The sequence below is a fragment of the Bombus bifarius genome, unplaced genomic scaffold (assembly GCF_011952205.1).
Source record: "Bombus bifarius isolate JDL3187 unplaced genomic scaffold, Bbif_JDL3187 scf7180000010271, whole genome shotgun sequence".
NCBI lineage: Eukaryota > Metazoa > Arthropoda > Insecta > Hymenoptera > Apidae > Bombus > Bombus bifarius.
Window position 1 is genome coordinate 85,438 of NW_022885586.1, and position 15,370 is coordinate 100,807.

Genomic DNA, 15,370 nt, shown 5'->3' on the forward strand with positions numbered 1-15,370 from the left:
CAGAGCTTCAAGTTGCTCTGTCAAGTAGTTTCCAACATACAGTGGGGTTCTCCTTGTCGCGGCTAATACGGAAACGAAACTGTTCGAATAGTGGTATTTCCAGATAATAAAATAATTTTTCTGACATGAAATTTCACTTATTCAAATACCAATTAATCGACAATTTCTTGAAATATTTATGGATGCCGTATCTTTTTGACTGTTAAGTTGTAATTCTTTTAATAAAAATAACTGCACGGAGTTACATTCTTTTTGTATATCAAACCATCGAAGCTGCCACGAATGTTGTTACAATTTGTTACAAGTTACAATTTTCCTTCGCAGTTTCCATTTTTGTAAAAACGCCATTATCATCGTATCTTTGTCGCAATAGAAGCATTTTATAACGTTAATGTGATAAGTGCTTTTCTATCGTCGCTATTCTCAGAATAATCTACGCGATTTACATAATTCTCATCATGCTTTTTACTTACTATGTTTACGTACAATGTCTGCGATTGTCGTTTTTCTAATAGCACGTCTTTTTTTGCGGTAATTAGACAAATTTCTTGAACGAGTTTGAAATATGTTATCATGGTTAACATTCTGAACAAATCTTTCCAATACACGTAATCGTCGCTCGGCTTTCTTTTACGAGATATTCGTAAAAATCATCAATTAAATTTAGTTTCTATTACACTTCACTCTGGTACATAGATGATACGCATTTTTACATAGATATAAATCGAAGTGAACTCTGAAAATATCTGGGAAACTATGGCCGAGCGGCGATAATACGTTTAAGAAAAGATCATACAACATACTGACAATTGAGATTTTTCAAGTTCATCAAAATCGATATCACCTGCGACTTCTCTAATCATGTCGTATTTTCTTTTGATAGTTGGAACGCTATTAGGTTCATATTAAGCTCTTACGATCATTATTCGCTCGATCGATTAAAGGAAATAACAAATAAACAGAAAAGGGTATCTGTTATTGGAAAAAAACTATGTTCCGATAATAGAACATTCGGATATTAAGATTTGCGTATTAAGATACGGATAATGAGTATTCGGGCCTAAAATACAGAAAACGGATAAATAAAACTCTACTATATGGCAACTGTCAATTACAAAAATATCATTTTGAGGGAATTTAGAGTTTAGAGTTTAGAGAGGGGATTTGGAGTTTAGTCTATTGAATAAGAGGTAAGTAAAATATGAAAAATCATACTTACATTTAATTAGTTATTCCTCTTCCTCTTCCTTAACACCTTCCTCTTTTTCGTACAGTCGCAAAGTAATTCTAGTCTCTTTGAATGTTACACTAATGTATGCGAAACATTACTTTTACTCTGCGATACAGCAATTTCCTTTAAATCTGTTTCTCCTCACTGATTTTGTTAGCATCTATTTGTCGCGAAGATTAGAAACGTACTTGCATGCTATTCGCGAGGCACTGCAGTTCTACTATAAGCTTATAGGCTTATTTAACGGCCTTGACAAGTTCTAAACTATAAAAAGAAATATTGGGATGCTTGGATTTTTATCAGCGCGTTGCTTCGTACCAAAGCTGATAACTCCATTGATATTGACAAATTAGGGCTTTAAAACGTTAAAACTCTACAAAAAATGCGACAAAAAGATATCGACACGCTATACAGGCCACTTAAACTGTAACTGTTTCCTTATTCATCTAGAGAAGAAGCAGTAATACGGTAACTACAATCTCGCGAGAATCTAGCTTCCGTCATCTTTTATCTTAAAAGCTAGAAACAAAGACACTTGAGAGTAAATTAAGCTCTCTGCCGCGTATACTGAGTCGTGCGTTAGCGGATGCAACAATTTTGCAACTGGAACGTCTAGTCCAGTGCAGTTTCAACGCCAGTCGGTACAGTTTCAGACGGGCAAAAAATTCTGGTGATACGAGGGAACAAAGTTGAAATCCGAAGACGCGTGCTATTCAAGAAACATATTAATTAAAATGAAGCGGGGAAAGGACGCTTGTAATAGGAGTTTAGCCTCCTCGTAAACTACAGAATCATACATGTTATTTAGTGCTTATAGTTAATTGTTCAGTTCCGAAACTTCTCCTTCCTTAAGATGCGCAATTATTACTTCATAAACGCACCGTTGCACACCGATTTCTTTATGTTCAGAAAGCCTAATATCTTTCCGTATGGGCAATGATTGAACGGCGCTGAGCTAGGATATTCCATCTGAATCAGTCACACAAGTCTCGAAAAAGAACAAATTCAACATTAGATATCTATTATCTTCCATGTATTATTTATTGATAAAATAACAATCCTATTTTTCTTAATGTTATATTCTTAACTACTTAACATTTTGTACAATTTTTTCCTATATACAAGGGGTGGACTACCGATACTACCGATAACAAGGATTACATGAGTTTACAAGCCCCGTGCGTGTATACACGAAGATACAAGAACTATCTATTTGATATAGGTAGTCCTTTTAATTCGGCAGTCAGGAGACAACCGGCAACGCTACGATAACAAGTTATATAAACATCAACAATGTTTTAATTTGACTATATTGATATATGTAATGAAAACATGAACTACTTGTTTCTATGAGTAAAATATTTGAACTACTAGTAAAATACATAAAAACAATATTCAACAGAACGTGTACCGCGCCTCGATATTATATTGAATTTCATTTGTCACACTCCGACAAACGTTCGTCGCATTAAATAATACGTCTATAAATTAAACAATTTTATAAATGCCGAAGTATACGTTAATAAAAAATTTTATTTGTGACAAATGAATGTTAAAATTGTGTTAGTCCTCTACCCTGGTTATCGTCAAATACAAACCGGTTGTAGGTGTCAGAACGAATGAAAGTGGATTATATTTATAAGGAATTAGAGTTTTGGAACAAACGCCAACCTTGTTTTTATGCAGGATTTTTATTAATCCAATTTTCGTTTGGTAGATTGCAAAACGTGCACCTGAAATAAATTATCGAATGTCAGATGTAAGTAAGTTCATTAGTTGTATTTTTTAATATATGTATTATGATACTATATATACTACACGCAACTTTACTAATCGTAATTCTATCAATTCTAAGTCTAATTCTCCGATGGCAGGTTTCTTGCGTTATGTTCGTCTAAAGTCACGCCTACTTTTTTTTCTACATCTCGATCTTAATCGCACGATCTTTCCGCTTGCATACTCGACGTTTAAAACTCCGCAATTCGTAATAATTCTTAGAATTTTCATTTCCAGAAATATATGTTTTTACCCATCCTCGTTCGAAGGATAAAATTATTTAAAGATATATTTCGTTTCATATCGCCAATGTCGATCAATTATTTGAATTATTTATCAAGAAAAAACCGATCGATATTTTGCTAAATACGTACCGACACAATTTCTCGGTCCATGTCCAAAAGGTAAATAATACATAGGATTCCTTTCTTTCATCTTATCCTCGGAAAATCTTTCGGGGTCAAATTTTTCTGGATCAGGATAAATCTCCGGGTCCCTGTGAATGGGAAAAACTGGCACCCATATCAACGTTTCTTTGGGAATTGTTACTTTCGTATTTTCGAACGTATAATCTTCGACTGACTCTCTGCTTAAAAATGGCAAAGCTGGATACTTCCTTAGTGTCTCTGTATATGAAATAAGAATGATAATTACTGGTATAAATGTAGGAAGTAGAAGATAAGCAGGTAACAGCAATAATGAGAATTAATAGTATGATCATGCTATATAGTAACTCTGAGCTAATGCATCTAATCTACACATATGAATAAACGATCAAGTTCGATCTTAGATGCAAGCGATTATAATATTTACCTTGAAACACTTTGTCCAAGTATTGCATTTGCTTTATAGTTTCGTACTTCCACTCTCCGTCATTTTTCTCCGCGAACTGTATGATTTCTTCGCGCAATTTGTCCTGAATGTCATGATTCAAAGCCAATTCGTAGAGAGCATTGCTGATCGTAGTCGATGAGGTCTCGAAACCAGCCGCGAAGAAAATAAATGTTTGTGCGGCTAACAAATCGTCCGTCAATTCTACAAGCGAAAAGATATACATATTACGATATTTGAAGCGTGTATTTCACTCAGCAGCGATATAAGGATAAATTCTTAGAGATATCCTTATCGCACCGAAGCTTTCTTGCAAATTATTTACGCTAGTGTACTAACTAATATCGGCGACTCTTTCAGGATGTCTTTTCAGTTCCATGAGTATATTCATAAAATCAGGCCTGACGATTTTATTCTTCTCTCTGTATTCGATCGTCTCTCTAGTGATTCCCATAATCATTTTCGTTTCCTCGTTATACGGCAGTACACGAGCGAGAAAAACGTGCAACGGTGGCAGGATCTGCCGTATTCTTATACGCAATATTTTCCAGAAATCGGTAGAAAAAATTTTTTTACCGATTCGACGGAAGTCGCTCTCGTTTTCCGAAAGCGAATTCATCTCGATGCCAAAGGCGCAGCTACCGATTACGTCAGTGGTGAATCTGGCGGCAAGTTCTCGCACATCGATAGGATCTCCTTTCTCTATCATCGTGTTCAAATAACTTTCAAGGTGATTAGAACACTCTAAAATTAAGGAAAAAGTTCCTCTAAGCTTGCCAGAGGTAAACACCGGAGAGAGTTGAGTCCTCAAAGGTCGCCATCTCTTGGCTTCCAGGGAAAATAGGTGATTAGATAATGGAACTGCCTGTATTCGTTAAAAACATGATACGATACGTCACGGTTACTTAAAAGTGATTCATAGATTACACAAGACTAAAATTCATTTGTTTTTCTCTCTATGATTCTATTTCTTTCGATTTAAATTACTCGCATTCTTTTATATTTACGCATACTTACCGGTTCGCTTTTTATGAATCCTCGATTCGCGAATTTGGAAAAGTCTTTAATCAGGATGTCTTTGATGAGATCAGGATCTTTGACTATTAAGACGGGTACTGTTCTTAAAAATATTCCAACCATTGGTTCGTTCTTAAAATCATTGTAGTTTCTCGTTAGCAATTGTGGAAGCGATTCCTTTCCAAACATTGACTTCATAATATTGCCGAAGAGGAGCGTGGGCTTTGGTCCGGGTACTCCACGGCTCGTCCAAAAATTGTAACGTATCGTTAAATAGCAGTAGAGCACAATGAGCGCTAATGCGAGCCCGCACAGTATTTCCAAGGTGATAAACATTGTATATTATACGTTGATAAGAAGTTATTTGCTACAGAATATAAATAACTTTTAACGAGGCGCGAAATAGGAATCAAACTTCATAAAATATACAGAAAATAGAATTTATACATACTGAAATTTTTGACTTCAGATAAACCGGGCAGCTGATATACCAACCGGATTTCGCGGGGCGTTCTAGTTCACGAACAGCTCAAATATTTTTCAAACTGAAATGGCATCGAACTTGATAGAACTGAAAAAATCTATAAAAAGTTCAATACAAACATATAAAAAGTCCCAGATTAATTAATATCGTAATTCCTCTAATTAAAAATTTCCAAAAAGGCGATATTATTTATGTAAAAAAAAAGAAGATAAACTCTCCCCTTAACTTTAATTAAAAAATAAAATCTGGCTGAAGAATAACGAACATTCACAGTTTAAAGTTTAAAGTTGAAAATTCACCTGTATCACTATCAGCGGTCTAATAGGTACTGTTCCAGTCTTTTGTTTACTAAAAGATATACATTTAATCGCAGTGCGCATGATCTACTGAGTCATGTTGGCAAATAATAATTCCTTAGATTTACATGATATCATTTCTGCGAGCTCACCACAGTCTTTGTTTCTCTCTTTTCGTTTTTCGTTTAAATATGCATGGCCCGAACGAATAGCACGTAATTTAATATTTGATAAGATAAATTTAATAGCGTGTAATAGCATGAAATTTATCATACACACGTACTAGACCGATTCTTAACTAAATTGTGTTCAAACCCTATTTTCTTGAAAATAGAGTCTTAAATAGAAAAATGTATTGTACGTTTTCAGCTTATTTTCATGCGTAGAATGATACCCTGTCGATCGATTATTTAGTCTTGTCCAGTCTGAAATTAGCCACGTTTAAGTATACTCAAGATACAGATCATAACGTGCTAAAATTGAACTTCGCGTGGATTAAAAACTTCACCTTCGTCCGTAAACTGTAAACGATTCATATAGCAACGATAAACGATGTGAACGCTGACTTATAACGTGATTTATAACACTTCATCATTCCTTTAGATTTTCCAAAGTTTCAACTTTTCTTCGACTGTTTAGTCTGTTATAAAGTATTATTCTTTAGTGATGTGATATATCGAGAAAAGACGTTCGCGCAATAAACAATCGTAATTGTTTCCCGAAAATATTCGTTGACAAATTTTGAATAAGAAAGGAAAACAGATGAAAATCTCGGTACTGATTGAATTACGAAACGAACGCTATTCGATACGTGTGAAACTGTAAAGCTGTTTATATACAAGTTAGTAGATTCAGATTCCTTTCCCCTCCTTTTCCTACACCTCTCAAACCGGTCTCACAGTTAAAATTCGTTGAAAAGAACATAGTGAGATGTTACTTGCCAACGCCCTGGCCACGCTGAGTACACTCGTTCCCGTCAGATCACGACGAAAGTTAAACAGCGCTGGGCACGGATAATACTTAGATGGGCGATCGCCTGGGACTCCGTGTGGCGTTGGCGAAGCGCGCTGGGCCCGCCCCCCCCCCCCGCCCCGTGGTGGGGTTCGGGCTTTGGGCGCTTGGCGGCTCAGCTCCTCGGGGCCGCCAAGCAGTCCGGTAGGGGAACCGGGCACGACCCTGGTGTATGACAATGGTGACACACCGCTCCATCAGCGGTGGTATTAAGCGCGCGGGGCAGGCCCCGTTGCGACGCTCACAGCGGTTTCCGGGCTTCTCTCGATCGCAGCCGGGACGGTTATTGTGGATGTTTTAGTCGGTTGGAGTCCGACACTACCTCGCCGCTTTCTCCAGAAGCGGCCTGGCGTCCGTGCGGATTTCCTCCACGTAAAATATAAAAAAAAAAGTGAGATGTTACTTTTAATATTTCATTGATATTACTTTACTTTACTTTATGGCCTTCGTTAGACTACAAATAAATTAATAATTAATTTAATTCGATTAATACATTAAACATACGTATAAAAAATTATTTATTTCATAAAATAATCTTATAACAAAAATACATTCCTCTTTTCCCCTAGTACATCATCAGAAAATATTTACAATAAGTTTACCTAGCCTGGTAATAATTTCCAAAGGAAACAAAATGATATATTACGTTGAATGTGATAATAATTACAAATAAATTATGAGAATATCATTAAATATCTTCTTTTGGCTTTCCGCTATTTTACTGCCATTAATAACTGATTCTTCATAATTGATTTCTTTAAAAATCAATCATAAAAATGAAGCTTTAAGCGAAAGAAAATTGCTATTGCGTACAGATTGCGTGATTTTCGTGGATTTTATCGGAGAGACATAGTCTTATGTTTACAACAGCTAACTTGAATATCGAAAGGGTTATAAAGTATTTTATTAACTTTCAACTTTCGTAATTTTTAGATCGAGTCCGTGTTTGGGTGCTAGCGTGAACGTACGTGGTTCATTTATATACGGAATTTGTGTTCGTTCACAAACATCAACCTTATAAGTACGGAGGATTTTTATCAGTCCAATTTTAGTCTGGAAGATTGCAAAACGTGCACCTACGAAAAAAACATGATACAATATTAATATATCGTAGTATCTTACAATTGATAACCAATTTCAATAATATGCCTTATATAGTAGGTTTATCGATTTGTAAATAATTTGCTTTCGCACGAACAACTGCACGAACAACAAGGTGATACTACATACCAACACAATTCCTTGGGCCATCGCCAAAAGGTAGATAATGCATCGGATGCCTTGCAGCTACTGCATCCTCTTTAAACCGATCGATGTCGAACACGTCAGGATTCGGATAAATCTCTGGATCGCGGTGGATACCGTATGCAGAAATAAAGATCCTAGTGTCCTTTGGAATTGTGAGCTTTATATCTTCAAAGGTATACTTCTCCGTATTTTTTCTCATTATGACGGTCACCGGTGGGTATTTTCTTAACGTTTCTAAAGATAAAGAACCTCTGTTAAAACTTGCAATTTTCTGCAATTCTATTAGCTTATTTTATTATTAACGCATCATTTTAGTCTACGAGCATTTATAAGAAATGTAAACATTCAACATATCCAAAAATATCCAACAAACCTTTAAACACGGCATCCAAGATTGGCATTTTCTTAATATTTTCATATTGCCATTTCCCATCGTTCAACTCGTGATGTTCCTTGATCTCGGCTCGTAATTTATCCTGTACATCTTGATTTTGCGCCAATTCGTAAAGGGCATTGGCTATCGTTGACGAAGAAGTTTCAAAACCAGCCACGAAGAAAAGGAATGCTTGTGCAACTAGCAAAGGCTCGGTTAATTCTAAAACGAGAGAAACGACATTTTCATTATATCACCACCTTAAAGTAGAGAAAATCGTTCTTAAGACATCCTGAACAGTAACGTTTTGTCACCGGTCTCGATTCGTGTAGGAACGAACCATTCTAATTGCGCGCAACTGTTCCCTAATTTTCCTCGACTTTTCTCACCAATTACTCACGACCGATCACGACCAATTACAAACGATCACACCAAATTTCTACAACGTCGAAAAGCATACACACGTACTTATGCTCAACTTCTCAGGGTGATCCTGCAGATCCATAAGAGTGTTAATGAAGTCCGGTCTAACGATCTTGTTCTTCCTTCTGTGCTTTATCATATCCAAAACAGCGTTTGTGAAGAAAATAGTGGTTTCGTCTTGTGGCAGTATATAACCCAGAAGAGTGTACAATGTTGGCAAATTCTCACGAAGTCTGTTTTTTAATACCTGCTTTAAACCAGGACCGAAGAATTCCCTTCCTATATCGCGGAATTTACATTGCACGTCTGACATGGCATTCATGTCGACTCCGAAGGCGCAACTGCCAATTACGTCGGTGGTGAATCTGGCAGCCAGTTCTCGTACTTCGATGTAGCTTTTTGTCGATATCAATGATTCCAAATATTTCTCCAGAGTGTTAGAACATTCATCGATCAGAGAAAACATGTCTTTTAGCTTGCCCGATGTGAAGGTTGGCGATAGTCTTGTTCTTAGTGGTCGCCATCTTTCTGGTTCCAAGGAAAACAAATGTTGAGAAAGTGGTTCTGCCTATATTGAAAAATTCGAATAATCGAAAAATAAATAATATAGAACTTAAAAAAAATATATATATAATATATAATTAATATATATTTAAATATATTATTGTGTTATATTACATATTGTAACATATATCATTGAATTTCTAGAATTCTATATCCATATCTACATTCGATATCTATTCTTAATGATCAAACGTATCCGTTAAGTGCATTTCTAATTTTATGATATGAAACAAATTGATCAAAACATTATATTATGATTAATATCGAAGCTTATCGTTTAATATCAGTATATAACACTATCTATGAACTTGAAATTACACATTAGCGATTATACGAATTATAGATAGAGTGCACAGTGCAATAGTAACTTTCACTGAATTCACGCTAACTTTATTCGTGCAACCTTACTTCGAACTTATTTAATTCTTACATAAAATTACTCCTTCGCGTACTTACCACTTCGTTCACAGCAAGACCACGATTAGAGAATTTGGAAAAATCTTTGATAAGAACAGTCTTGATTAAATCAGGATCATTTATAGCAAGAATACGTTGCGTTCGTACGAACAATCCAAACACAGGCTCATGTTTGTATTGTTTGTAAAAAGACATCAGTCGATCACCTATGGATATCCTCCCAAATATTACGGGAAAAAAATTTCCAAACAACAGTTGTGGCTTGGGTCCAGGTATTCCGTGCTTCTCCCAATACTCATAGGGCTTTACTAGGTAATAGTAAAAAGCAAGGAAAAGCACGATAAATCCGCAAAGGATTTCGAAGGCAGCCATTTTCTCTAAATTTTCGCCAAATTCTCGCAGCAATCAAAAATCCACTGACGAGAAACTGTAAAAGATACAAAATGTGATCTACGACCATCGTTATTACAACTTTCATTTTTACTAACCAAAAAGTGTAAAAAACGTTCTCTGATCTTTAAAATCACTCACTTTGGAAAATTACAAAGAATATAAAACACTAACAATCTAACTAATAGTGTGACAAAAATATGGACGATTCGTAGCAATGACAGATTTGTAGAGCTGGCATTCTATCCCTCTAGATCGTTAGATTCATCCACGTATTATGAATAATTTCACCGAATTTTTCGCGAACAATTATACCTTGTATAAAGGAAATAAACGAGACACTTAAAATGTGGATGAAAAAGAGCAATATTGAATTACTCAGCAAACACGTAAATGATGAACAGAAAGTTAGGAGAGGGCGACGATTTCTTTCAAAAGCTCAAAGAGTGAAGTTCTAAAAGTATGTACATACATGGAACACTGTAAAATTGGGTTCTTGGATTGCCGAATGGAATCACTGCGACGATTCGAACAGAACTAATCTCCTACCATTGTCTACATGAAATTATATATTTCCCCATATATAATAAAACTATCAGATACAATTGCGTCACAACACACCGACGATGTCTATCATTCTTCCTTCGATAAAGATAATATACAAATCAATCAATATGATTGTTGAAGCCGTACGATAAGATAAAAAAATGCTATTTGATAGAAATTATATACGTGATTTGAACGGTTTTTATTGTGTGTCTATCTCTAATTTATTTAAAAATGTAATCGAACGAGTTAGAAACAGTCGCGTTTACGGTATGTTCTGTACATTTGGAAATGCTGAATTCGGGTAGTTTCACTTTGACGTTTGTTGACGATTGTATAAAGAATAACCGAGTGCATTCGACGTGGCAGTCGCGAAACCGTTGAAGCTTGCTAACCTGTACGCTAGCAAGGGAGAAGGCATAATATACGGTACCCTTAAATGACTGCTATCATTTTCTAGAACCAGAGATGATGGAACTCAGGCAATCGCTATGTGCGTTTGCAGGTCGCAATCAATCCCAATGGTATCCTTAAGCGCTGACGCTTTCTCTTTCTACAGTCCCCGTTCGAACTTCCCATTTTCTCATACCTGCGCGATAAATTAATAATTCCCTAAAGCCACATTTACATTTAGCAAGTACAGCTTAAATAACTTGTTCGTTTAATCAAAAATAAAAGAATGGGTTATTTCTAATTCTCGTCTTTGTCGGGAGCGATTGGATTGGCCATCGGGAGTTTGGGAAAAGTCCCACTAGGGACTTGGGCTCGTAGAATTTAATTTTCCTACGAAAACAGATATGAATAAAATTGCAGTTGTAAATTATTTCTAACTGTCGCAGAAATAACGAAAAAACATGTATACTAGATATTTCCGTATTGGGGCTACTCGATGTAAAGTTTAATCAATGAACTGAAAATGGAAAGCCAGTCAAAATTTATGACCCAAACCGTTCCTGATCGTAGTTCATTAACAAAGCATATGAACAATCCTCGTCAATATTTCCATATCATCTTTTTATTATCTCATGTAAGTTGTAGTTTTCACGTATGACTGACTTGTTTCTTATTTATGTATATAGAGTCTGTGATATCGACGTGCTTTTTGTGCATAAAATCCATAATATTGATAATATTAGATTAGAGTTATATGCTATAAAATATAATCTATAAATTGTTTGATTATGACGTCTATCTACGCACGTTCGAGCGAATATGACATTTTGACATTTGCTCATGATATGCAAGATTCTGCACAAGAATAGTAAAATCACGTTAATTCTCATTAAAATTATACTTAATTGAAGAAGATGTTAGTAAATAATATTAAATTAGTCGGAATTTACTTCACGCAGATTTTAATGTTCCTTTTATTATTGAGTGATTAAAAGTTCAGAACGTCTCAACGTTTTTAAAAATTAATGTATAGAAACTTAAGCGTTAAATGCATAAAATGGATGGTAGAAATGTAAAACTAACTTTTCTCTTAAAGTTATTACATGTATTTAATAAAATATATTATCTAATCAACACTGTCTCCCTTTATTATCAACATATGCATTCTTTCAAAGTGTATAGTTTTTCACCTTGATATATCATATGAAAAAACAACAACGTATTAGCGACCAGTACTTAACAATTTAATTGTATTAATAAACAATGTACTTGACTAGCTTTACTTTGATTGAAATTTAGATTACGATTTAGCTTATTCCGCCAATATTACGACATTTTCAGATAAAATTGACCTAAAAGTAACTTCTTAGGTTAACTTATCTTTTTTCTCTTCTTATTGATGTAATCAATTCAGTTATTAATGGTTCCTTCAAAATTATTGCGATCTAAACATCATTAATAGTTATTAACAAAGTGTGAATTATTGAAGTATTATAATTAAGTTTGAAAGGGAAAGAGTAATAGAGAGTAGCTAGTTTCATTATAAATATTTATTCAAAAGAAGAAGAAAAGTCTTTTTTCGAATAAACTTATTATCCTACTATTGCTCGAACCTTTAAAAATACGAATAACGATTTGAACAGAGTCATTCATTGACAGTGCAAAACCATGAATGGACGGAGACCATGTGAATTTTAGAATACGCTACTTAGTATAGTGACTACTAATATTTGGTGACGTATTAATTGTGTGTTCCAAGGTTACTATCGTACAGTATGAATTCAAATGTTTCATTAATATGATTCCTTATATACATACATATATATATATATTTTGCATAACACAATTTATGTTTGTAGTATGAAAATAGAGGTTATGTGTATTTTTCGTTCTTTCTGTAGATAAAATTAACTAAAATTTCATAATATTGTAAATATTAGGAACTATATCTTGTTAGCTTATAAAATATTTATTATTTGTATGTATATCATAAATAAACACATTTTTGTATTTTACAAAAGGGGCTGCGCTAACAAATTGATGGTATATTCAAGGAATTGTATATTAAAATCTATTATAAAATGAAAGTTACCGAAGTATGATTTAGGCATTTGAATGTTTAAAGGAAAACGAGTGACGAATAGACAATATACTTAAAATATTCGTATGGAATAATAATTTTCGGCAAACATCTAATATAGCTACATATATACATATGTATGTGTATTATTTTATATATAGACGTAATTTATCAATTTTATTCATTCTCGAAATCTTTGATCCCTATTTATAAATGAACGTACGAATCTTCATAATGTTTCAAATAGTTAATGGCCGACATCAAAGTGACAATTGTTTTTTAAAGTTTTCAATCGTACACTTGTTAATACTTTCGTACTGTCTTGTTTAAAAATTTTCAGTTTTTGTTATCCTGCTTTTTCTATGTAACAAAACAAATTCAAAAGGTGTTTAGGTAAATTATTAAATCAGTATTTTAGGCATAAAAACATAAAAAATATGCACAGTTTCATACGAATAAAGTAGAACAATCTACTTTTTTAGGTTATTGTTACTTTTTATCATATCTTGTGTTTCTGTATTATTGCTCGACTTCTAATCAATTAATAATTGCTACAAAAAAAAAACAGTATATATTGTCAATTAGATATTAAGAACATCGCAGGTATTATTGTATTTTATCTCTTTTATCTTAATGTATTTATTTATACACCATTGTTATCATATATATTGTATCTATTATATATGTAAATGTTGCTGAAAAATATATATTTTACAACAAATGATAAGATATATATGTTAGGAAAGGTTCGCATCAATCATTATATATATCATCTGTAAGAGGAAAGTAACTATTAAGATTAACCTCTTAAATTGAGGAATGGCTCTTGGTATTTTGCAGTTTGCCTACAGGAATTTAGTCAAGTGCCCATTAGTTTCCACTATGGCAACATCTGTGTCAGTTGATGAGCGTATGTTAAAAGGAATAAGAAAAATAATTCCAAATTTGAATAATACCAAATATAAAGGACAAGATGGTAGAATTGGAATATTTGGTGGTAGTATGGAATACACTGGTGCCCCGTATTATGCAGCAATGAGTGCACTTCGCACTGGATGTGACTTAGTGCACATATTTTGTGCGAAAGACGCAAGCATTCCTTTGAAATCATTTAGCCCAGAACCTATTGTTCATCCAGTTTTAGATCAATATGATGCGATTAAACAAGTAAGACCATGGCTTGATCGTTTGCATGTAATCGTTATCGGACCAGGTCTTGGTAGAGATGATAAAATATTTAAAACAATTGTTGAATTAATTTCAATTTGTCGTGATATGAAAAAGCCACTAGTAATTGACGCGGATGGATTATTTCTAATTAGCCAAAAGCCTGATATTATAAAAGAGTATCCAGGTGTAGTTCTTACTCCTAATGCAATGGAATTCAGTCGTCTTGTTAAAGGAGTACTGGACAAAAATGTTCAACCTACACCAATGATTAAAGCTAACGATGTTAAACATTTGGCAGATGCATTTGGCAAAAATGTAGTAATTTTGCACAAAGGAGCGAAGGATGTAATTGCAGATGGACATAAAGGTACAGAAGCTGTGTCATGTGGATTAGCAGGTTCTGGAAGAAGATGCGGAGGTCAAGGAGACTTACTATCTGGCGCGTTGGCTGTATTTTGGTGGTGGGCTATTTGCGCTGGAAGTAGTGAAAGTGCTTTGTCACCTCCAATAGCTGCAAGTTACGCTGCATCTAGATTAGTAAGAGAATGTAATGCATCTGCATACAAGATAAAGCAAAGGGGAATGCTAACATGTGATATATTGGAACAAATACAGCCAGTTTTTGCTAGAATTTTTGAAACTCATTGTAACAAGTGAGCTACTTAGCTAAAATGACTATAATTCTGATGTAAAATATTTTTGTATGAAACAAAATTGTTTTTTCTATAAAAGTTTTAAATATAAAATCTTTATGTATATGTTGTACAAATCGGTTAATAATAATTAATAATAATATTGATATTGATTATAGAACATCTTCATTCAATGGGAGAAGTCGAACACGAAGCACTGATTCCTGAATTATATCTATAATTCCTTAATTTTTTATAGTACATAAAAATTTAGTATATTTTTGGATCATTAAATCATGAAGTGATATCGTTAGAAAGGAAAATTATATAAATTCAGGAATGTAAAAATCACAATGAATTTATTATAACTAATGATAGATCTTTTTAATGTCATTAAATGCATTACAAAATAAATAAAACATTTTATAAGCTTTCATAGACTTACTTCTACTAATTGTTCTTTTTTTAGTTATCTTCATATTTACAAA

General features: G+C 33.9%; 2 protein-coding genes and 1 pseudogene across 4 annotated transcripts; 2 read left to right on the plus strand and 1 right to left on the minus strand.

Annotated features, from left to right (window-relative positions):
• Positions 1–2,744: 2,744 nt before the first annotated feature.
• LOC117216420 (cytochrome P450 6a2-like) lies at positions 2,745–10,584 on the minus strand. The gene is made up of 11 exons (XM_033463122.1): positions 10,534–10,584; positions 9,711–10,098; positions 8,736–9,258; positions 8,268–8,489; positions 7,877–8,128; positions 7,558–7,722; positions 4,856–5,199; positions 4,178–4,703; positions 3,821–4,042; positions 3,382–3,633; positions 2,745–2,964 (listed from the first exon to the last, which is right to left on the minus strand). Exons 2-11 carry the CDS (start codon positions 10,041–10,043, stop codon positions 2,795–2,797), a joined length of 3,009 nt encoding a protein of 1,002 aa, XP_033319013.1. The 5' UTR covers positions 10,044–10,098; positions 10,534–10,584; the 3' UTR covers positions 2,745–2,794.
• Positions 6,575–6,695, plus strand: LOC117216638 (annotated as a pseudogene).
• A 2,736-nt stretch (positions 10,585–13,320) lies between the features above and the next one.
• Positions 13,321–15,326, plus strand: LOC117216312 (ATP-dependent (S)-NAD(P)H-hydrate dehydratase). 3 transcript variants are annotated; one of them, XM_033462927.1, is made up of 2 exons: positions 13,321–13,473; positions 13,921–15,326. In XM_033462927.1, the coding sequence occupies exon 2, from the start codon at positions 13,963–13,965 to the stop codon at positions 14,905–14,907; it is 945 nt and encodes a 314-aa protein (XP_033318818.1). In that variant the 5' UTR covers positions 13,321–13,473; positions 13,921–13,962; the 3' UTR covers positions 14,908–15,326. The 3 variants fall into 3 exon arrangements, with proteins under 3 accessions (XP_033318818.1, XP_033318819.1, XP_033318817.1); XM_033462928.1 differs by lacking the exon at positions 13,321–13,473 and adding an exon at positions 13,595–13,683; XM_033462926.1 differs by lacking the exon at positions 13,321–13,473 and adding an exon at positions 13,745–13,826.
• The last annotated feature ends 44 nt before the right edge of the window (positions 15,327–15,370 follow it).